This window comes from Equus asinus, chromosome 3 (assembly GCF_041296235.1).
Source record: "Equus asinus isolate D_3611 breed Donkey chromosome 3, EquAss-T2T_v2, whole genome shotgun sequence".
Taxonomy (NCBI): domain Eukaryota; kingdom Metazoa; phylum Chordata; class Mammalia; order Perissodactyla; family Equidae; genus Equus; species Equus asinus.
The window spans coordinates 50,876,644-50,900,915 of record NC_091792.1 but is presented as its reverse complement, the minus strand read 5'-3'; the positions used below and the strand labels follow the sequence as shown (position 1 = coordinate 50,900,915).

Here is a 24,272-nt window from a genome sequence, read left to right as displayed (position 1 = left end):
CCTTTAACTGCTTGTTTCATCCCCACCTGAAGCCTACCCCGTTAGCTTTGCGACAAGGAAATTTGTCTGCGTAGCTGAGAACCTATTTAGCGTCTATAGCTCTCACTGCTGACCACATCCAGAATTCTCTAATTTCAAACCATCAGGAAGATACCAGTGAGTCACAGTTCTAAATTTGTGTCATCAACAAATATTTGTCAACTAAAGTGAAGCCTTTTCATTAAAAAAACAAAACAAAAAAAATTAAAAAGGCCCACAAACTTTTGCTTCCTCAAGGACAACTGAAATATAAATCTGGCATTTAAAATTAAAAATAACAAAATAAAAATAAGTAAATAAGTAATGCATGCAAGACTGCATTTAGCTCAGACTTGCTTTGGGATAAACCATTTAAGAACCCACTTCTTTCTAAATCTGGAGCTCCCTGAGAGTTGGTTGGTCTGTCTGTCTCTTAAAACTCTCAGTGGTAAAGTAAGCTTAAGATATGTTAATATGAAAAATAGAAGGAAAGATACTTGAACAGGAAAAAATTCAAGCCCTGGAGAAATCGAGATTTCATTCCTGCTGTCATGCTGACATGCACGTTTAATCTGCCCGTAATAATAGCTAACTTTGTGGCATTGAGCACCAATGTTTTGTGACAATAGCATACTTTATCTAGTCATTTTGGAAGCAATCATTATTCTAGTTAAGAAGGAAGAAGTCATCTGGGCCTTAGCTTCATCTCATTTTCCTGATTTTTTTGCTGAGTCTCCTTAAGGCCTAGAGAACAGTATTTAGAATATGAATCGAGTGACTAGTTTGTGAATGTGAATGAATGTTGCATTCTTAATTGACTTTTAGAAATTTTTCTGTAGTTATCAGCTAACAATTAGCCAAATTAGGTAGAGAATCACATTTGCACCTCACTCTAAAAAAAGAAATGCACAGGGGCCCACCCCGCTGGCCTAGTGGTTAAGTTTGGTGTGCTCTGCTTCAGTGGCCTGGATTCGGTTCCCAGGCGCTGACCTACACCACTCATCAGTGGCCATACTGTGGCAGCAGCTCACATACAGAAAGAGGAAGATTGGCAACAGATGTTAGCTCAGGGTGCATCTTCCTCAGCAAAAGAAAAAGGAAAATGAAAAAAAAGAAATGTACACCACATACTTAACTTCATAAAAAGGGATGAGACTTTAAAGTAAGGTTAATTTTTCAGAATATAGGAAACAGCTCACTTCTTCAGTAAAGTGATCCATGTGACAGAAACGAACGTTGAATTATCTTGTTGATTGAGATCCGCTCCATTCATATCGTGTCTGTCAAGCACTGTAAATGGGGTTATAATTTAGATCTGAGCAGCAGAATTCATATTATTTTATAATATCTACAACTTTTATTTACTACAAGGGGTACAAGCCTTCAGTAAAGTATTTTCTGTAATACCTATAAGATGCTCTGTGACACAGAAGGAGGTGACAACAATATTCCAAAGATTGTGTGAATGTCATCATGTAAATAGAGGGAAATTAATACTGTTAAAATGTAGTCCAAGATTTATTTCTCTAGGATTTACTGTACCATTTTTTAAAGGATTTCCTGTAACACTTAAAGTTAATTATACTGTAAATAAGACAGGTAATGTTAAAAACAAAATGACAAAAACCTGAGACTGTTTGGAAGGAGGTGGAGGAAGCAGATGTCCAAGAATCCTGAGAGGAGGTAATTTTTACAGTTGGGCAGAAATATATTAGTTACATGATGCCTAGACTTGAGCAGAAAGAATTTTCCTTTTCCTTTAGCATGTATCACTTATTTTAATCCATTGTCTTCCTAATTAAAAAGAATTGCTTTGGTCCGTAGTCAAAGACTTAGAACCATATTTCATCTTTATTTACATTAATTTTTAATTTTTTTATCTGAATAAAATACACCATTCAAATTGTCTTTTAAAATCTCAAATTAATATACTTCCTACTTTAAGAAAACCTGATAATTGGTAATTCAGACTTGCAAAATAAATAGATGATTTACACAGGAAAGGTTAATAATTATTATGATAATTATAAATTTACATAGGGTAGAGTCTCTGCAAATGTTGGATTTCTTTAGAAGGTTCAAGTGTGACTATTTTTCCTCCATATTCTCAAGGCTTACTTTTTAAATTATAATGTTCCTTTAAATGTACTGTAGGCTCTGACAAGAGCTTTAGGGCATAGCTTCCAGGGACAAAAGTGGCTTTTGTTCAGTGTCACAGAAAATTTAAGGTTGGTTTCCTGATATATGCATCTTTCTTGCTTCTCTATACTAAAAAAGATTTTAGAAGATAGCTAGTTTTGATAATGTTGAAAGTAACTCTTTAAGACATGATTATTTGATAGACTAATTCTAACCTGACTTTGACTAATTTATTTGCGTTCTAAGTATGTGGTTAATCTCTAGACACCAAGATGAACTTTTCTTTTTGGGCACTAATTTGCTTGACTACGTCTATACGGGAAAACTAGGAAGGTAAAATTTAAAACATTTTCAGGTTACTAAATTTGATTAGCTTTCAGTCCATTTAAAAATAAGCAACATAGTCAATAAATGCTGCTCAGTTATCAGCCTTCCAGAACCCAATAACACTGCCCTGAAGTTGTAAGAGCTTCAGTACAAGATGGAAGAAAATGTAAACGGCGCACGGGTCCACCTGTCTTTGTAGTGCTTTGCTGATCTTGCATGCATGCCTTCCTTGAGTTACTATGGAGAGAGTGGAAGATTCTTGTTCCACGTGATTTGCATTGGGGTTAATGCCTGACCTGTGATCTAAAAAGTCCTGAATGCATCCAATTTAATTTATTTTAAATACTGCAAAGATGAGTCTGAAAGACGGACGTTTTTATATTGTTAGACTATGGGTATGTCTTTTATTTCTGCCTCTTAACTTTTACTTTAATACTGTGTATCTATTATCTCCTGTGCCCCAGTTCAAGACACTTAGAATTGTTCCAAGTTTCTTCATTTATTTAGGAATTATTATGTGGAAGACACCATTTTAGAGAGAGAAGATATGAACATAAACAACTCAGACTCTCTGGCAGCCCTCATATAATACTTGATTCTCCGCCTTCATCTTACTGCATGACAGCTGACACGGTTGATCGCTCCCTCCTTGAAATGCTCTGGGACTCTGGCTTTCCTCGTTTTCTGCCTGTCTCACTGGGGTCCCATCTTCTCCTTTGTTGAGTGTTCTCCCTGATCTGTTGGTGGTGGAGCCCCAGGGCTCATTCTCGGTCTCCTCCAACCTGGGAGCTATAACACCTCAGGTTTTGTGCCTGTGCCCTTTGAAGCCATAGGTGCTTCTCATTTCTAACTTTCTAGCCGTACCTGAAAGTCAAGGGCTTCTAGTTACATTACCTGACTTTCTTCTTTTGGCATCGTACTGCCTGGTTCTTCATGGTCCTTTCTGATGAACCCTCTGCATATCTCCTAACCTTTTTACATTTCTCTTTAACCTCTTCACTTAAGCTTCTTCAGCCTAGTTCTCAGCTGAGAGTGTACACCAGAATCGTATGTGGAGCCTGGAAGTTCCACAAAGGGTTAAACATAGACTTATCATATGACTCAGCACTTGCACTTCTAGGTCTGTATCCAAGAGAACTGGAAACATGTACACATCTACACAAAAGCAGGTACACAAATGTTCAAAGTTCCGTTACTTATAAGAGCCAAGTGGAACCAACCTAAATGATGTTAGGATAAACTGGTGAGTAGATAAACAAAATGTGTTATATCCTTACAATAGAATATTATTCAGCCATAAAAAGGATTGAATATATGAAATGAAGTGCTAATACATGCTACAACGTGGATGAACGTTGAAAACATTATGCTAAGTGGAAGAAGCCAGTCACAAAAGACTACGTGTTGTAGGATTCCATGTATGTGAAATGCCCAGAACAGGCACATCTACAGAGACAGAAAATAGATTAGTGCTGGCCTAGAGCTGGGGAGGCAGGCAGCACATGGAGAATCCTGCTAGTGATTCCAGGTTTCTTTTTGGGGTGATGAAATGTTCTAAGATAGATTGTAGAGATGGTTTGCACAACTCTTTGAATATCCTGAACTGTTGAATTCTACACTTTATGTGGGTGAATTGCATGATACATGAATTATATCTCAAAAGTTGTTATGAAAAAGGAAAGAATCATACATGGAGCTTTTTAAACATTTGGTACCTGGGTCTAGCTCCCCTTCCTTCCTCCTCCCCACATGCTGAATATTCTGGCTCATTTGGAGTTGGACGTATGATTCTCATGTTCATCTGGGTTGACAGTCACTGCCTTTATTGAGACCTGGCTCAGCCCTTGCTGTTTCTCCTCTTGTAGGCTTCTCTGGTGGAAATTACTCATTCCAGCTGGTCCCAGACTTATTCGGACAGGACAGTAGCTGTTATGCAGAGATGCAAGCTGTCCTGCTTGGTCTGTCTTCAGACCTGAGAAGTTGGGGACAGCCTTCATCGTTTCTGCTTATCTGCCCACTTGGATTAGTGTGCTAGGGCTGCCATCACAAAAGACCCAGACTGGGTGACTGAAACAACACAAAGATATTTTCTCACCGTTCTGGAAGCTGGAAGTCCGAGACAGAGGTATTGACAGAGTTGGTTTCTCCTGAGGCCTCTCTCCTTCGCTGGCAGATGGCCGCCTTCTTGCTGTGTCCCGAGATGGCCTTTGGTCAGCGCAAGCGCTGCATCCCTGTGCCTTTTCCTCTATCAGATCAGGGCCCCACCCTTATTACCTCATTTAATTTGAATTCCCTCACTAAAGTCCGTATCTCCAAGGACACTCACATTGGGGGTTAGGGCTTCAAATATGAATTTTGGGGGAACACAATTCAGTCCATCATACCACTTATCCCCCAAAACTGCCAAGTTCATCAGTAGCCTCCAAATTGCCAAATTCACCAGATCAGATTCTACATGTCTTCACCTTTCTGGCAGTGAACACTGACTGCTCTTTCCTGATTCTCCTCCCGCCTCTCTGGATATTTATTTCCATTCCGTTTTAGCAGATTTTTCCCTACTTTTTAAATATGAGTGGGTATCAGCATTCTCTCACCAGACTCATCCTTTTTCATTCTCCATATTTAGTTACCATCTATACACCAGTGGGCATCCCCCTAATGAACAGAGCCGCCCCAACCTTTATATTTATTTGCTTAGTGATAATTAACATCGGGGTGTCCCATAGGTACCAACAAGATCAGAATTGAGCTGAGCATCTTTCTCCTCTTCTTCAAAACCTTCCTCCATCCTCCCCCTCCTCCCCATCTCGGCTAACAGTGCCAGCGTGCACCTACCTAGGTGTCATCCTGGATTCTTCCTTCCACCTTACTCTCCATCTATCAGCCATTGGTCCTGTTCAGTCCACCTGCTTCTCAAATCTGTCTTCTTTCCTTTGTCATTGCCACTGCCTTGGTTAGATATTCGTTCCCATCTTGCATGGGTAATTCCAGGAGGCATACTACTGGTCTCCCTCCCTCTGTCCTCTGATTCATATTCCTTACTTCTGCCAGCGTGATCACGTTTATGAGTAACTGATCATTAACAACTTCCATGTTCAGAGTTTTCTAATGGCCTAAGGGAGAAAAGCTGAAATCTTAGTGTGGCATAAAAGGCTCTCCATGAACTGACCGCTGCCCATCCCTACTCTTCGTGGTGATGGTGAGATCCTTTCAGTGACTGCCATTTGCTCTCAGGATAAAATCTAAATGCCTTGACGTGCCCCACCAGCCACTCATGATGTCTTCCCTGCCCAATGTTCCAGCCTCGCCCCTTGTTGATGCCCCGCTCCCACAACCCTCAGACACGTACACGCACCTCAAGATCCTCAGCATTTGTTCAGGCTCTTCCTGCAGCTGAAACACCTTCTTCTCCACTCACCTAGTCTGTGTGATTAATTCCTGTGTTTCCCTCAAGGCTGGACTCAGGCCCTACCCACTTCCTTCTCTCTGACCCTCCCTCCCACCCCGGCTCCCGCTGAGTAAGGGGCTGCTTTCTGGGGCTGTCATAGCTCCTTGTGCAAGCTTCGATTTATGGTCCATTTCATACTGTCTTGGAATGTGGGCTTATCGTCTGTATTTTCCCCTGGACTAGTGGCTCTTTTCAGAGGGTAGTGCCAACAGCGGGGGTGTTGAAGTCATGCTTCCTGGATCAGAGCCCTGGCTGCTTCTCTGACTTCCCTGGGCTTCACTTAACTCGATTGTAGGAAACAGGAGAAATAAGAGCACCCACCTCAGGGGGTGGTTCTCAGAGCTGAACGAGGCAGTCCATGTGAAACAGTTCCTCTGTGCCCTCTGTGTTTTAAGTGCACAAAAAATGATAGCTGTTACTATTGTTATCAATAATAATGATAACCTCTGTATTCCCAGTATTCAGTACAGGCCTGGCACATGGTACACTTTCAAATGTTTGAGTACCTCAATAAACAAATCTGTTTATTTGCTTTATGAAGCAATTTTTTGCATATTAACTTATTTGAAAAGAATAGCCAATTAATGTAGTTGGAATAAATGGAAATAGAAAAATTTTCATAATTAGATAAACTGATAATAATGACTTTATTATTTTAGTGAAAATTCGAAGATTTAATAAATCCAAACCTCAGCCTGATGTACTTGAAGAAGAAAAAATCTATGCTCACCCCATCAATATTACCTCAGAAACTGGATTCAGGTAAGCTGTGGGTGGAGAGCAAAAGATTATAGAAAGAGAATTGAAAGTTTTTTCCCCCTGGAAATCTAGAACCCATTCTAATGCTTGTAGTTTACAACTTTGCATGTGTGCATTTAAAATTGTTTGATTTGTTTACTTCCTTTCAGCTGTGGTGAAGCCAATCCCATTTTGGAATAATGCCTTGGCTTGTAACATCTGAGAAAAAGTAACAAATAAATATGCTCTACTGAAAACTGGTAGGGACCCATTCGCAAAGAGACTAACAAGTATCGGGGAATATATGTCATCATTAATATCTTGATTCTTTGCAGGACTATTTCAAGCCTAGAAGAAATTGTTGAGAAGCAAGGAGACATAATAGTATACTTGAAGCGGCACAATGCCCTGTTGAGTAAGCGGCTGTTGGCTTTGACTTCCTGTGACGTAGGCTCTCAGCCAAGTAGAATGTGAGAGGCTCAAGGTCCAGACAACGATCGCAGAGGAAGCCAGAGGAATTTAAGACTGACTACCTGACAAGCTGTCATAGGGAATTGCAGCTTTTGCCAAGTAGCATTTTACAGCTTTTGCGGGAAACCTGAATTTGGTTCTCACGTATGTGGCTGTTTAATATGTAAGGGCTTGTGGATCATTTGAAAGATACTTTGTAGAGCCTTGATAACTCAAGGACAGTGTTTTGCACATTTTGAAATTATTTAACTCTTGGTTTATCCTAACATCAAAAGTATCATTTAAACATCTCCTTGGCCAACACTTCTTTCACATGACATTTGAACCCTCTAACAATTTGGCTATTGCTCGAGGAAGTCTGACATGACAATCTATTTAAAACAGGGCTGTGATCAAATAAGATCTTCCCACTTTTAAACTGAGGAGAGAAGTCATTATTTCTTGTGGTTAATGTTTTTTCCCATGGAGCCTTGTCATGTGTTTTATATGCTTGTGTGGTGTCAGAGGACAGCCTGGCCCGTGTAGCTTTTATAAAGAATTCCCTCACTTAGGACAGGGTGTCACTCGGTGATTTACTATGCAAACTCCTACAGCTTCCCATTCTCCAGAAATAAGAGATGGAAATGACTCGGACCAGCGTTAGACTGACCAGTGCTGCTTGTTACATCAGCAGCACTTTCCATTGGCAACAACTGAAATACTTAGAGAAGACTTTAAACTTTCTCTTTATTTTCACCCTTCTTCAAAAAGTTGCCCTGTATTTCAGTATTGACTAAACCTCACTGGATCTGTAAGTTCAGTTATAGGAAAGGGATCTTTTGAGGCTTTAAGTTTGTCTAAAAAGAAAAAAAGGGACACCTTTTTTAGTCTTCGATTATATTTAAAAATTACGGTGGAAATAAACTGTCATATCAACTTATATGCAGATATTAAACATGTCTAATTCTCCAGATACAGTGCAACATTCTATGAGTAAATGGCATTATTTCTCCAGTTTTCCTGGTTGCCCCTTTAAGTGATCAATTTGCTATTGGCACCTTCACATGCTGCCTTAGAAAGACTTTTGGTTGAAAGCTTAACATGACGAGGGGAGGGGATCTTGTGAGAATGTATGCTGCTAATTGTATTTGGTCTTTAGCTGAATGGTCAATATGTGATTTGAAAACTCTTGAGCTAGACACAACTGTTTAGCAAGGGATGTTATTCACTTGGTCACATCCACTGTTATGGAGGGCAAACATTAGCTACAGCCATTGCTGGGGCATTCTGGAAGTTTTCTACTAAAATAAAGGCGATGGTGTGTCCTCTACAGGTAATACCATTGAATCCCCAAGATGACAACAGTCACAAACCATACCCAAAATTGTATTTTTATAATTCAGATTGTATTCAAGTTTCCTGACTTTTCCTCCCTCCCTCCCTTCTTTTTTAATGAGTACATTTCAAAGCTATTGCTTTCCAGAAATCTGTGTCTATGTTCTGGAAGAGCCTATAAACTTTCCCTTCAGCCGTTTTCTGTTTCAAGAGGAAAGCACTGGTGGCCGATAATTAATTCTTATTTATTTTTAAATTCAATTTGGACCTTAGTTTCTAAGGTTTGTGGGGTGAACTTTGGTTTATAGAGAAAAGTATAGTTGTGATGTGGTGTCTGTATAACCTCCAGTACTCTTTTTTTTTTTTTTTGAGGAAGATTAGCCCTGAGCTAACTGCTTCCGATCCTCCTCTTTTTGCTGAGGAAGACTGGCCCTGAGCTAACATCCGTGCCCGTCTTCCACTACTTTATATGTGGGACGCCTACCACAGCATGGCGTGCCAAGTGGTGCCATGTCCGCGCCCGGGATCCGAATGGGCAAACCCCGGGCCGCCAGAAGCGGATCATGTGAACTTAACCGCTGCATCACCTGGCCGGCCCCACCAGTACTCTTTTCTAAACTCAATATTGAACAAGTCAAACAATAAAAGAAAATGAAAGTAAGTATTAGAACTAGCAAAAAAGAAAAATGAATAAAACAATTTAAATGTTAAGCTTTCTATTCATCAGTCAGGTACTATGCTAGCACAGTGGATACAAAAATTAGTAAGACAGAACCTGGTTTATAGTTTCCATTCTAAGGAGGGAGAGGACTAAGATTTCTAGGCTCTGTGCTAAGTGAAATAATGGCAGTCAGACCAAGGTGCTGTAGGAGCTCCAGGTTGCACAGTGCCCTAGGGAGGAAGGGGGCTGCAGGATTTCCACGCAAATTAATGAGGAAAGAAGGTAAACAGCTCCAAACCGGACATAAGCATGGTAGACAGCTTGAACCAAAAGTGTGAGGCAGGACGTGGAGGAGAGGTGGACAGTGTCAGATCTTGGAGGGCCTTGACGCTGTCTGTGCTGAAGGGCCTGCACTGGAGGGGGAGCCACTGAGGAGTTTCAAGCAAGGAAGTGGCAGAGCTCAGACTGTAGCGCAATGTGGGGGAAAGGTGGGTGGCACAAAGGTACGGCCCTGAACTCAGGCGGGCATAGTAACATTTTTTTAAAAGTAAATATGTGTGTATATGTATATATATCTATATTGTTAATTTTGGGATTTTATTTCAAATGAAGATAGCATCATGACTTATTAAGTTAAAAGCTCGTTATTTTTTAATGGCAATATTGAAAAATATAAAGGAAAAAATTATTTGAAATCCCATCACCAAGAGATTGCACTAATTTATACTGCTTGTTGTCCCATGCCCTTATCGACTGAGGGTGTTGTGAGTCTTTTTAATCCTAGCCCATCTGATGGATTAAAAAAAGTCAGTCATTGTTTCAAATTGCATTTCTTTGAATATTAATGAGGTTGAGCCTTTTTTCCCATATTCTTTGGCCTTTATAAATCTTTTGTGATGTGCATATTCAAGCGTTTTGCTTATTATTCTCCTAGGCTATTCTTTTTCTTAAACTTAGTCTTCCTTAATATATAGGGACAGTCCTCAGTTCATATGTGTTGCACACACTTCCTGGTTGGTTTTGAGTTCTTTTCCATGGCTCTTCGAACACTTCAGCGCTGGTGAAGATGTTCACACAAATGAGTCCCTGAAGCCATATCAGATGTCCTCTGTCGTGTGAGAGCCAGCAGGGGCTCGAGTGAATTTTAATATACCCAGGCTTCTGCTGGAGGCCTTTTTTCTTCTTCCAGGCATTCAAACCAAAGTCTTAGAGGACTTAAGTTAATTCTTTCTCTTTTTTTCTTCTAAGGCACGGTTCCCCAACCCTGGCACTATTGACACTTTGGGTCAGATAATCTGTTATGGGGGGCTGTCCTGTGAATTTTAGGATGTTTAGCAGTATTTCTGGCTACTAGGATGCCCAGAGCAACCCCCAGTTCTAACAACGAAAAATGTCTCCATACACATTCATTTCATTTCATGTAACATTTAACATTTAATGGAGAGCTGACCATGTGCTAGAGAGTGTTGTAGGTGCTGGGAATACAGGAGTCAATAAGACAGAGAAGGTTCATGTTCTCATAGAATCTACATTCTTACGGTGCAGGGAAGCAGGGGGTGGGGGGAGTAGAGGGAGAATGGAAGTGAACGCAAGAGACAAATAAACCAACGACTGGGCTTAATAAATTTGATTCTTCTTCTGTAAGTTCAACCTCATAGAGAACTCTTATGTTAATGTGACTTATGGAAAAAATTAACTTATGTATTATAACCACTCAGAAAATCAAATGGCAAATGAAATGACCTTTATGTTCTCCTTTCCCTATCATTTTTACAGAAAAGACTGTTACTTTAATGATCTCACAGCCTGATCAGAGGCTTTTTAAAGTCTTGAGTACAAAACTCCCGTCTGCTAGATCTTGAATTCTTGAGGAAACAAACCTTGAATATATGACAATCACAAATCACAAAAATCTCAAAACATTCCCTAGGTTTCCTAAGGAGAATGGTTTATTTGTAAACCAGGGAAGCCTGTCTCTGGTTCTTCTCCTCCTGGGCTCTCTAATCCAGTTTAGCTTTTTACCCTCCTGCTGCACTGAAACTGGTCTTGTCAAGGTTACCAGTTACCTTCCTTCCATATTGCTTAAGGGAGAGGTGAGTGCGTAGTTTCCTCTCTCTTCACTGATCAGCAGCGTTCATCTCCGGTGATCACTCCCTCCTTGATTAATTTCTTCATGTGGGCTCCCAGTTCACTACTGTCTCTTGGTTTTCCTCCACCCTCACTGGCTTCTTGTTTTGTATCCTTTGCGGGTTCCTTTTCTTCTTAATGTTAGTGTGCTCCAGGGCTCAACCCTGGGCCTCTCTCTTCTCCATCCACACTCACTCCCTTGGTGATCTCACACAGTCTCATGGCTTTAATACAGTCTACAAGCTGTCCACTCCCAAATGTGCATCTCCAGCCAGGTCTTCTCCTTGAACTCCAAACTCATTTACCCGGCTGTCCCCTCTAGATCTCTACTTGGTTGTCTAAAAACATCTCAAACATAATACATCCAGAGCTGAGCTATCTTCCATAGCCTTCTCCATCTCCACTGTGGTAGCTCCTTTCCTCTCACACTCACATACCATCTTATCAGCAAATCCTGCTAGCTTTTCCTTTAAAATAGATCCAGAATCCGTCATCTTCACATGAATTATGGTGATAGTCTCTTAAGTGGTCTTTCAGCTTCTAGTCACCCCTACCTCCCCCTGACACACACATATAAAAAACATCAATGTCTAGGAGCTGGCCCCATGGTATAGTGGTTAAGTTCAGCATGCTCCATTTCAGTGGCCCAGATTTGCAGGTTCAGATCCTGGGTGCAGACCTACACTACTCGTCAGCCATGCTGTGGTGGACCCACATATAAAGTAGAGGAAGATTGGCATAGATGTTAGCTCAGAGCTAATCTTCCTCAGCAAAAAAAAAAAAAAACCCAAAAACAAAAAGCATCAATGTTTAACACAGCAGCCAAAGAGATCCTTCTAAAACGTACATCAAATCATGTTACTCTAATGGTTCCTTATCTTTGTGAAAAGCCAAGTCCTGACAGTGACCTCCAGGGCTCTAGAAAATCTGCTCCACCTCTCACCCCTATTTCATCTCTTCTCACTCTTCCTTTGCTTACTTTGCTTCAGTCACAATGTTATTTTTTGGATTGTGAGACACATCCCACCTCAGGACCTTTGTACTTGCTTTTCCCGCTGCCTGGAATGATCACTTCCCACATATCCTTTATCTCCTTCAAGTCTTTGTTCAAATGTTACTTTCTCAGTGAGGTCTGCTCTGACCACTGTTTACAACGTCAGCCTTCCGCACACTTGGCACTTTCCATCTCCCTTACCCTATTTAATTTGTTCTCCATTGCACTTACCACTCACCATATTATATAATTGACTGGCTTTATTTCTTTCTCCCCTGACTAGAATATAATATCAATTTCAGATGTAGCAAAGATTTAAAAGTAAAAAAATGAAAGCATTCTCTGGCATAATACACAGCTACCCAAAGACATAAGAGAATCATGGCGGTAATGATTATAATAGTGAAAAATGAGGGAGGGGCAAATATTTCAATATGATAAATGGATTTAATAATACAAACAGTGGAGTAGTTTCAGGTGATTAAAAAGAATGTGCGTAGGGGCCGGCCAGGTGGCACAGCGGTTAAATTCACACGTTCGGCTTCTCTGTGGCGTGGGGTTCACCAGTTTGGATCCTGGGTGCGGACATGGCACTGCTTGGCAAAAGCCATGCTGTGGTAGGCGTCCCACGTATAAAGTAGAGGAAGATGGGCATGGATGTTAGCTCAGGGCCAGTCTTCCTCAGCAAAAGGAGGAGGATTTGCAGTAGTTAGCTCAGGGCTAATCTTCCTCAAAAAAAAAGAATGTGTGTAGAGTCCAGCCCCGTGGCCGAGTAGTTAAGTTCCAGCACTCTGCTTCGGCAGCCCAGGGTTTCACTGGTTCGGATCCTGGGCACGGGCATGGCACTGCTCATCAGGTCCCACATGCCACAACTGGAAGGACCCACAACTAAAAATATACAACTGTGTACAAGGGGGCTTTGGAGAGAAAAATTTTTAAAAATAAATAAAAGAAGATTGGCAACAGTTGTTAGCTCAGGTGCCAATCTTTAAAAATAAAAAAAAGAATGTGTGTCTCTATATACTGACATAGATGTTCAGTACCATACACAAAATTAAGACTAACCCTAATAGTATGGGAGAATATTTCCAATATCAGAGTCAAGCATTCATATGTAAGAATTTCTTTTCAAAAGAAAGAATGCAACAGAAAACACAGTTAGTAGGAAACATCAGACATGTTCCCATTAACATCGGGAACAAGATGTGTGTGTCCCCCCTTACTGTTCTGGAGGTTCCAACAAAGCATTAGAAAAAGAATGTGGAGCTATCTAGATTGACAAGGGAATGACAGAGTTACTGTTATTTGCAGATAATATGATTGAGTCCACAAATAACTCCAGAGGAACCTACTGGAAAAACTCTTACAAAAAATACAGAAATAAGAGAATTCAGTGAGGTGGCTGGGTGCAAAGTTAGTATATAAAAATCCGTTGCTTAATACAAACCACTGCCAGTTAGAAGATAGAATTGAAGAAAAGGCCTCATTTATAACAACAAAAAAGATGAAATACCCAGATCTTTCTGAAGAAAAGTTAAAAACACTACTGAAGGATGCGAAAGAAGACTTCAAAAGGCTTGACATGTCCTCGACTAGAAACTTACATCACAAAGCTGGCGGTTCTCCCTCAGTTAATCGACCTATGAAAGGAATAATGCTATAAGGTGTTAGGCATATTGTAATAACAGTAATAATTAAAACAGTGAGATAATGTTCATGAATAATCAGCTCAATGAAACAAAATAGGAAATACAGAAATAAACCAAACTATATATAGGAATTTGGTATAAAAAAGGTGACATTTCAAATCACAGAAAAGTTAGCTCATTCCGTAAATGGTTTTAAGACAACTGGGCACAGCATCAAGGGGAAAAAACTTAGGTTATATCTCTCCCTGACAGTGCATCTCTCCTAAACCCTAGCTGATTCAAAGATTTCACTGTTTAAAATAAGACTATTAAAGTATTAGAATAAACAATAGGAGAGGTTTTTAAAATCATTTCAGTGAGGGAACTCTTTCTAAGATTACACAGAAGCCATAAATGAAAAGCCTGGTATATTTAACTACATAAAAATCAAAATTTCCCCTTGGCAAGCACAGTTATAAGATGAAGAAGACAAAAGTTATAAAACAAATAAGAAACTGGGTAAAAAATATTTACAATTCATTTCACAGACTGTGATATTGTGATTTATAATAAATATGTATTTGGCACAGAGCTCCTAAAACCCTTGGAATTTCCTAAGTGATACGAGCAATGGGAGCATCTTTTGATGTAATGTTTGGTCTTTTGTCATCAATTCCTGAAATAGCTCCAGAGCCATAACACCAAAAGGAGAGTTGTTCATAGTAAGCCCCTTTCAACCACACTCGAGTTTCTGTTAATGAGGTGACTTTTGGAAAAGTCCTTAAGGATGGGGTTGGTTGCCAGGAGAACCAGCCATACGATGAGAGTGTTGGAACATACAGCCCCTCTTCCACCATCCCCAGGGAGGGGAGAGAGGAGGAGGCTGGAGGTTGAAGCAGTTAGCCATGGACAGTGGTCCAATCAGTCATGCCTGTGTGATGAAGCCTCCATAGAAACCCCAAAGGATGGGGTTTGGAGAGCCTCCAGGTGTTCCTGGTGAACATCTGGAGATGGGGAGAGGCTGGCGTGCCCAGAGGAGGCATGGAAGCTCTGCATCCCTTCCCCATACCTTGCCTTATGCTTCTCTTCCATCTGGCTGTTCCTGTTACATCCCTTTATAATAAACTGGTAATTTAGTAAGTAAAACGTTTTCCTGAGTTCTGTGAGCCGCTCTAGGAAATTAATCGAACCCAAGGAAGGGGTCCTGGGAATCACAGGTAACAAACAGGACTTGCAGTTGGCTTCAGAAATGTGTGTGTGGGCGAGGGTGGCAGTCTTGTAGGACTGAACCCTTAACCTGTGGGATCTGACACTATCTCCAGGTAGATGGTTTCAGAATTGAGTTAAATTGTAGGACACCCACTTGATGTTGCGGAATTGTTGTACGTGTGGAAAACCCACATATCTGATGCCAGAAGTGAAGTAGTGTTGTAGTAGAGAATTGAGAGTAGAGAAGAAACAGGAGGAAGTGTGTTTTCCCTTACACAGACAAGAGCAGAATTCTCTAATATAAACGTTCCTACAAATCCTAAGAAAAAGAACAAACTGCCAGCAAAAGGGCCAAATATATGGACAGAGTTCACAGGAAAGGAAATGCAAATGCTTCATAGGCCTTTGAGATGATAAACCTCAGTCATAGTAAGAGAGATGCCAGTTGACCTACAGTGAGATAGCAAACCAGATATGTGGAAGTGTTGCCACTCCCTGTGAGCAAGGGTTTGTGTAAACCAGCACTCTCTCGTGTGTCCTATTGGGACATGTAAATTGGTGACCCCTGTGGAAGGCAAATTTAGAAACATCTGTCAAAATCACCAATGGGTATGTCCTTTGACCCAGCAATTCCACTTCCAGGAATTTATCCTAGGGATATATTCCCACTTATGCTAAAGCATTAATTACATGATTCTTTGTAATAGCCCAAATCGGAATGCAAATTCAATGTCCATCTGTGGAGGATTGGTTAAATAACACCATCAAAAAGAATGAGGCAGCTTTCTTTTTACTGAGAAGAAATAAGCTCCAAATATGTTTTAAAAAAAGTAAAAACAGGGTACAGACTGGAGAGCATGCTATCGTTTGGGTAAAAAGAGAAGATATGTGTACATTTTCCTTATATATGCGTTTCCTTCTATATGCACTGTACTATAAAAACTGAAACTATAAAAGCTAGTCTCTTTCTTTGGCTGCCTCTGAGAAGGGGAATGAGTGGCTAGGAGACGGGTGGGAGTGAGACTTCATTGTATATCCCTTTCTACCTTTTGAATTTTGAAACTTGACTGTTTTAAATTTGAGATTTAAAAAAGCAAAGGAAAATAAGCAAAGGATAGGGGGCCAGCCTGGTGGTGCAGCGGGTAAGTTCACACATTCCGCTTTGGCAGCCCGGGGTCCGCTGGCATGCTGTGGCAGGCATCCCACGTATAAAGTGGAAAAAGATGGGTGCGGATGTTAGCTCAGGGCCAGTCTTCCTCAGCAAAAAGAGGAGGATTGGCGCAGATGTTAGCTCAGGGCTAATCTTCCAAAAAAAAAAAATCAATAAGCAAAGGATAAATACATGCAGCTCATAAATGAAGCACAGTGGCCAAAAAGTATATGAGAAGATGTGCCACTTTATTATCCATCAGGGAAATACAAGTTAAACCGGGTGTTTTTGCGAGCCAGAGTAGCAGGAGTGAAGAGATTAGTTATATCCAGTTTGGGAGGAGTGTGCACAGATAGACATGTGGATATGTGCCAGTGGGCATATAATTGGTAATTTGACCCAATAATTTTGACTCCAACAATCTTTCCTACAAAAGTATTGATGCGTGAAAAGTTATGAGTGAAGGTTTACTCCATTATTGGTTCATATTAAGCACATGGAATAGCATATAGATTCAGGAGGTGAATCCTTAAAGAAGTTATGGCAGATTCATGGCATGAAACACGATGCAGCATTTTAGAAACTGATGTAGATATTTATATATATATATACCAACATGAAATAATGCCTCTAATATTAAGTGAAAAAAGATTGTTGAATATATTTGTGTAATTTCATGACATCTCACTTAAGTTAAAAATGGTGTGTGTGTGTGTATGTGCGTGTAAAATTGATAGAAGGAAGTCCAGAAGCGTATGAAACAAACAGTAGTTCACTCTGGAAAGAGTACGTGACTATGGAGTGGGAGAATGAAAGGTGGAAGTGTTGAACAAGGAGAAGAAAATAAAATTGAAGGATTTGGGGCTTTTTATTCTATTTCTCTATTATTTAAAACTTTTACAGTGACCGTGTATTATTTTCTAATTAATAAATGTTCAACATATATTAAATAAAAAATGTAAGTAACAATTCATATTTAGTACAACTGCTTTTTAAGTAATAATATATGCCATACATACAAAGAAAAGGATATTTGCCAGACAAGATGGTGGTGGATCGAATATACAAATTTACTACTGTTTCTTCCTTAAACCCCACTAAAATCATAGTAAAGAATTTTTTTAAGGTATAAACTCACAATGAAAGGAGAGGAAGCAACTGTAAAGAAAATGTGGAGATTGTAAAGTAACAAAGCACTTCCGGAGGCTGCCAGTCCCACCCAAGGTGTGGTCTCTGGCCTGGTGCAGCTCGGCAAACTGCCACCAGTCCATGGGAAGATAAGGCAAGTCTTGAGCCAGAAGTAAATCAACTCTGTCACTAAGCCTCGTTGAGATCCGGCTGACTTTTTTCTCATAATAAGATTTCCCAGTAAAGGAAGCGATGTGTTGGTCTACATTCTGGTGCAAACGCCTTATCTCCTGGAGGGCCAGTAACAGATAGTCAAGGACTGGCTGCCTGAATAGCACTGGTCTGTGTTAACTGTCTCTAGCTACCCTCTCCTCCGATTCTCTCTTGAACCCACATTTCTATCTGCCTTTTTCCTCCACTGCTCCACAGAAACTACTGTTGTCAAGGTCACTAGAGGCCTCCAGGTTGCTAAGCCAGTTCTCACCCCTCGTTGTCCTGGATCTCAGCAGCATCCAAGTTTATCACACCCTCCTTGATTTGCTTTCTTTACTTGGTTTCCAGGTCACCGCTATCTTTTGTTTTCTTCCCACCTTACTGGTGATTTCTCCTCAGTCTCCTTTGCTGTTTCCTCTTTTTCTATACCCAGTTTTAACATTTATATTCAGCAAAATTCACTGTGGAGATGCAGTTCCATGACTTGTGAACAATGTGCAGATCACGTTACGTAACCAGTTCCACTATAGTGATAGGGTGAGACTTGGGGGAGGTTTGGATGAGGTGAATCATGTATTTTGCATGTGGGGCAGATGCGAATCTTTGTATGTGGGGCCCGAGGACAGGCTGTGGTGGACAAGATAATGCGCACCCCCGCCCCAAAGATTTTCGTGTCTAACCCCAAGAACCTGTGAGTATGTTACCTTACATGGCAAAAGGGATTTTGCAGGTGTGATTAAGTACCATGAAAGATGGGGAGATCATCTCAAAGTGCTTGGGTGGGTCCAGTGTAATCACAAGTGTCCTTATAAGGGATAGAGGAAGGCAGAAGAGTCAGAGTCAGTGAAGGAGATATGACCAGGGAAGTGGAAGTCACATTTGAAGAAGCTACACTGCTGGCCTTGAAGATGGAGGAAGGGACCATGAGCCAAGGTGGCCTGTACAGGCTAGAAAAGGCAAGAAGGAAATAATCCATTTCCTTCCTAGAGCCTCTAGAAGGAATGTGGCCCTGCCAACACTTTGATTTTAGGACAATCGACCTCTGAACTGTAAGATAACTTTTTTTTTTGAGGAAGATTAACCCTGAGCTACCATCTGCTGCCAATCCTCCTCTTTTTGCTGAGGAAGACTGGCCCTAAGCTAACATCTGTGCCCATCTTTCTCTATTTTATACATGGGATGCCTGCCACAGCATGGCTTGATAAGCGGTGCATAGGTCCATGCCCAGGATCTGAGCTGCTGAAGCAGACAGCGCAAACTTAACCACTATGCCACCAGGCCAGCCCCAATTTTGTTGTCTTAAGCCACAAATTTGTGTTATAGCAGCAGTAGGACACTATTAGAGCAATTGAGATCACAGTTTCATCAGCCCTTTCTCCCAAAATATCCTCGTTCTGCATCCCCTTTGTAGTCTACCCTCCCCCAGCTCTTACCTGCTGGTACGGATTGATCTGTTCTCTATCTGTACAGTCTTGTCTTTTCCAGAATGTCGTATAAATGGAGTCTTACAGTATGCAGCCTTTTAAGTCTGTCCTCTTTCACTCAGTGTAATACATTGGAGACCCATCCATGTGGTCAGTACCAATAGTTCATTCCTTTTCATTGCTGAATAGTATTCCACAGATGTGCCAGTTGGTTTATCCATTTCCCAGTTGAAGGACATTTGGGTTGCTTCAGTTTGGAGTTATGATAAATAGATCTGTTATAAACATTTGCATAAAAGTTTTTGTGTGACCTTCACTCCAGTGAAGTTTTCATTTTATTTGAGTGAGTACCTAGGAGTGGGGTTGCTGAGTCATATGGTGAGTGTACCTTTAACTTTAAAGGAAACTGCCAAACTGTTTTCCAAAGTAACTGTACCGCTTGGCATTCCTACCAGCAACATATGAGTTCCAGTTTCTCTGCATACTGACCAGCACTTGACATTGTCACTTTTTTAAAATTTTAGCTATTCTAATAGGTATGTAGTAGCCTCTTACTGTGTTTTTCATTTGCAGTTCACCAATGGCTAGGAGGTTGAGCATTTTTTCATGAGCTTATTTGCCATCTGATTCTCTTCTGTGATTAAATGTCTAATCACTTATTCATTTTTTATTGATTTGTTTGCTTATTGTTGATTGTTAAGAGTTCTTTATATGTTTGGATCTGCCTCTTGCATGAGCCACTCAGGAGCTGTCTGGGACTTCATAGGGATTTTTTTTTTTTTGAGGAAGGTTAGCCCCAAGCTAACACCTGCTGCCAATCCTCCTCCTTTTGCTGAGGAAGCCTGGCTCTGAGCTAACGTCTGTTGCCAATCTGCCTCTTTTTGTATGTGAGCTGCCACATGGCATGACCACTGACGGACAATGACGTAGGTCCGCACCCAGGAACCTGGGCCGCCTGAAGCAGACGGCACCGAACTTAACCACCAGGCCACCAGGGCTGGCCCTATACCAAGAAGAAAATTTTTAAGTGAATAAATATGTAGATAAATATATAAATAAGTAGATTAAAGAATAGAGTCTATCAGGTGGGGAAAGCCCTCCACCTCTTATAATGAATTAGAAGACCCTAATCTCGTATCATCCATCCTCTTCACCTTCTTTTTAAGTTAAGGAGTTACCTCTTCACCTCAAAGGCTAAACATTCCTCTTGTGATCTGAACTCCATCCTCTTTCCTTCTAAACTTTAAGGCAGTGGTTCTCACTTTTTATTTATTTATTTTTTAGGAAGATTAGCTCTGAGCTGACATCTGCTGCCAATCCTCCTCTTTTTGCTGAGGAAGATTGGCCCTGGGCTAACAACCATGCCCATCTTCCTCTACTTTATGTGTGTGACGCCTGCCACAGCATGGCTTGACAAGTGGTGCATAGGTTCACACCCGGGATCCGAACTGGCGAACCCTGGGCCACCGAAGCAGAACATGTAAACTTAACCACTGCACCACTGGGCTGGCCCAGTTCTCACTTTTTAATCTCAGGACCCCTTACACTTGTAGTTGTAGGGGAGGAAGACATTTCCTCAACCCACTCTAGGTCCTTCTGGCCAGACGATGAATTAAATTGACAAGAGACAGAATAACAGGAGAAAATTAAACAAAGCTTTATAACATGTATACATGGGAGAGATTCAGGCAAACTCAGTAACTCGCCAAAATAGCAGAGGTTCTCATCTTAAATACCATCATCAGCTACAAAGGAGGATTTTGGGGGTGGGGGGAGTCAGTTATGGGAGATTACCAGACAAGTACAGTAAACGAGGGTCAGGTTATTATGCAGACTTAAGTCCTTGCCTTCCACATTGATGAGAGTTTCTAGAGATAAGGTCATCCCCCCTTCTTCCTGGTGCAGAGAGGGAGACACCTTTACAGATGGAGATTTCCTTTACAATGTAAATGTCTCTTAACAAAGGGTAACTTCTACTTTTCGCAGTTTCTCTCATGTCTGCAGTTTTTAATAGTAAGCAGCCCAAAATAATCCTCCTGCCAAAGAGACATGTCTTCAGCTGGCCAATTCCAATCCCCCACATAGGGGAGGAAAAATAACTTTCCCCCTACCCTTCTGGGTTTTTCTAGGTTCTCCCTCCTACCCCCATCCCCTGTAATAACATATTAACCCGAGAAAAACAAACAGAAGTTTAATAACATGGATAAACTTGTTATATGTATCTCCCGTATACATGGGAGATACCCAGGAAAACTGAGTAAATCCCTGAAATGGCCCAAACCACCACCTTAAATACCATCTCCAGCTAAAGACAAAAGATATTGGGAAGGGAGCCAGTTATGGAGGTCACCAGGAAAAGCACAGTAAAGAAGGGTAAGGTTGTTATACAGATTGAAGTCCGTGCCTTCTCCATTAATAGAATTTTCTAGAGACTTAGTCATTTGCTCTTCCTGGTGCACAGAGGGAAACACCCTTACAAATGGAGATTTCCCTTATAGTTGTAAATGTCTCTCACAAAAGGATAACTTTTGTAACAAAATAACCAGCTCAAGATAATCCTTATGACAAAGAGGCACATTTTGGGGTGGCATAAGGATTATTTTGTGCTGATTATTTTGAAAAATTCCAGACACAGGAGAAGCTCTGAAAACAGCTTGGAAGTTACTCTTTTGTGAGGGATATTTACATTAGAAAGGGGGTCTGAACTAGGCAGAGAGCTATTACCAGAGCTAACCTCGCCTGAGAGAGCTCTCTGCATGCCCAGCAACCTTGCTTATCAACCTTTTCCTCATCTCGCCTTCATGAACTGCCTCCCCCCATTTTGAAACCCCAGACCCCTATTCCTTTCTTTAGCTTAGAACAATGTATAAATCCGAATCTTTTGGCTCCTTTTTGAATCTATCTGTGGGGCTCCCGTATGTACACACATATGTATGCAATTAAACTTTCTTTTCTTATGTTAATCTTTTATTACTAGTAGGGTTTCAACCAAGAACCTCAAGGGTAGAGGGAAAGTTATTTTTCCTCCCCTACAACATCCTTAAAAATTAATGAGGACCCTAAAAGAGCTTTTGTGTATATGGATAATATTTATTAATAGTTGTAATGAGAAATTACAACTAACAAAGTTTGTCACTTGAAAATATTTGTCACTTAAAAATAATAAACTGGGGCCAGTCCCATGGCCAGGTGGTTGAGTTTGTGCACTCTGTTTCATTGGCCCAGGTTCACCGCTTTGGATTCTGGGCACGGACCTCCACACTGCTCGTCAAGCCGTGCTGTGGTGGCTTCCCACACAGAAGAACTAGAATGGAGGCTGGCTTGGAGGCATAGTGGTTAAGTTTGCACGCTCAACTTTGGTGGCCCAGAGTTCACAGGTTTGGTGCGACCTACATACTGCTCATCAAACCATGCTGTGGGGGGCTGGCTCTGTGGCCGAATGGTTAAGTTCGCGCACTCAACTGCGGCGGCCCAGGGTTCGGATCCTGGGCGCGGACATGGCACTGCTCATCAGGCCACGTTGAGGCGGCGTCCCACATGCCACAACTAGAAGGACCTGCAACTAATGATATACAACTATGTACGAGGGGGTTTGTGGAGATAAAGCAGAAAAAAAAATGCTGTGGTAGCATCCCATATACAAAGTAGAGGGAGATTGGCACAGATTGGCACAGATGTTAGCTCAGGGACAATTTTCCTCAAGCAAAAAGAGGAAGATTGGCAATGGATGTTAGTTCAGGGCCAATCTTCCTCACATACACACACAAAATCTAGAATGACTTACAACTAGGATATACAACTCTGTACTGGGGCTTTGGGGAGGGGAACAAAATAAATCCATCAAATATTAACATGGAAAATATTTCAATGAAAAAGAACTATATTTCCATCACACACAAATAGTGAGAAGAGTGACATTGTTTTACACTTTTACAAACGTCTTTAATGTTTGGCTCAATAGAAGACACGTGGCTTCTCCTGTTTGCTTCTGCCTTCCCTCTGCTGTGGTGGTCATGTTGCCTCTGGACAACTTGTGGAACACTTGTGAATGAAGAAGTCAAGTAATGTCTTACTATGATGAAAATAGTTTAGACCTCAAGATCTCTGGAGGCCTCCAGTCACTTTGAGAACCGATCTCTTAAGATAGAGCTTATCCCCTCTCCTCTCTACTGCAAACTTCCCATTGTCTTCATCTCCCAATTGTTTAAAACTAATAAAAACCTGAGCCTGTTCTGCTTCTGCCCTTTCTCCTGCATTTTAAAGCCAAATTTCTTTTTTTTTCCACACTTTTTTTTTTTGAGGAAGATTAGCCCTGAGCTAACTGCTGCCAATCCTCCTCTTTTTGCTGAGGAAGACTGGCCCTGAGCTAACATCCGTGCCCATCTTCCTCTACTTTATATGTGGGACGCCTACCACAGCATAGTTTGCCAAGTGATGCCATGTCCACACCCGGGATCTGAACCAGTGAACCCCAGGCTGCCGAGAATCTGAACATGCGAACTTAACCACTGCCCCCTGGACAGCCCCTAAAGCCAAATTTCTTAAGAGATGTCTACAATACCTATTTACTGCACAAAGCACCCCAATCCTGCTTCAACTCTGATACCTTAGCCAAACCTACCCTCTCAAAAGCCACCCAAAACTGCACTTCCGGGCCGGCTGGTGGTGCGGTGGTTAAGTACACACGTTCTGATTCTCGTCCACCCCGGGTTGGCCAGTTCGGATCCCCGGTGTGGATGTGGCACCGCTTGGCAAGCCATGCTGTGGTAGGCGTCCCACATACAAAGTAGAGGAAGATGGGCACGGATGTTAGCTCAGGGCCAGTCTTCCTCAGCAAAAAGAAGAGGATTGGCAGTAGTTAGCTCAGGGCTAATCTTCCTCAAAAAAAAGAAAAAAAGATTGGCACTTGAGCTAACATCTGTTGCCAATCTTCTTTTTTTCCCTTCTTCTTCTTCTCCCCAAAGCCCCACAGTACACAGTTGCATATTCCAGTTGTGAGTTCCTCTGGTTCTGCTATGTGGGACGCCACCTTGGCACGGCCTAATGAGCAGTGCCATGTCCGCGCCCAGGATTCAAACCGGCAAAACCCTGGGCCGCCAAAGCTGAGCACATGAACTTAATGACTCGGCCACAGGGCTGGCCCCTGCACTCAATTCTAAGGAAGCGGACAGTTAATATTTGTAGTTCAATGATAGCTAGCTTCTCAAAACTCAAGAAATTTGAAACTAGCCCAAAATCAAAAATATCTAATGACTAATCAAAAACATCTCCTTAGACAAGACA

General features: G+C 41.3%; 1 protein-coding gene across 2 annotated transcripts in view; it reads left to right on the top strand.

The window, feature by feature from the left end:
- Positions 1-12,046, top strand: part of TMEM192 (transmembrane protein 192) — a 31,115-nt gene extending 19,069 nt beyond the window's left edge. The window contains exons 5-6 of one of the 2 annotated variants that reach the window (XM_014851452.3): positions 6,592-6,694; positions 7,006-12,046. In XM_014851452.3, coding sequence (XP_014706938.3) covers positions 6,592-6,694; positions 7,006-7,144 — 242 coding nt within the window. In that variant the 3' untranslated portion in view covers positions 7,145-12,046. The remainder of the gene's footprint in view (positions 1-6,591; positions 6,695-7,005) is intronic. The other variant, XM_014851453.3, reaches the window with a different exon arrangement.
- The last annotated feature ends 12,226 nt before the right edge of the window (positions 12,047-24,272 follow it).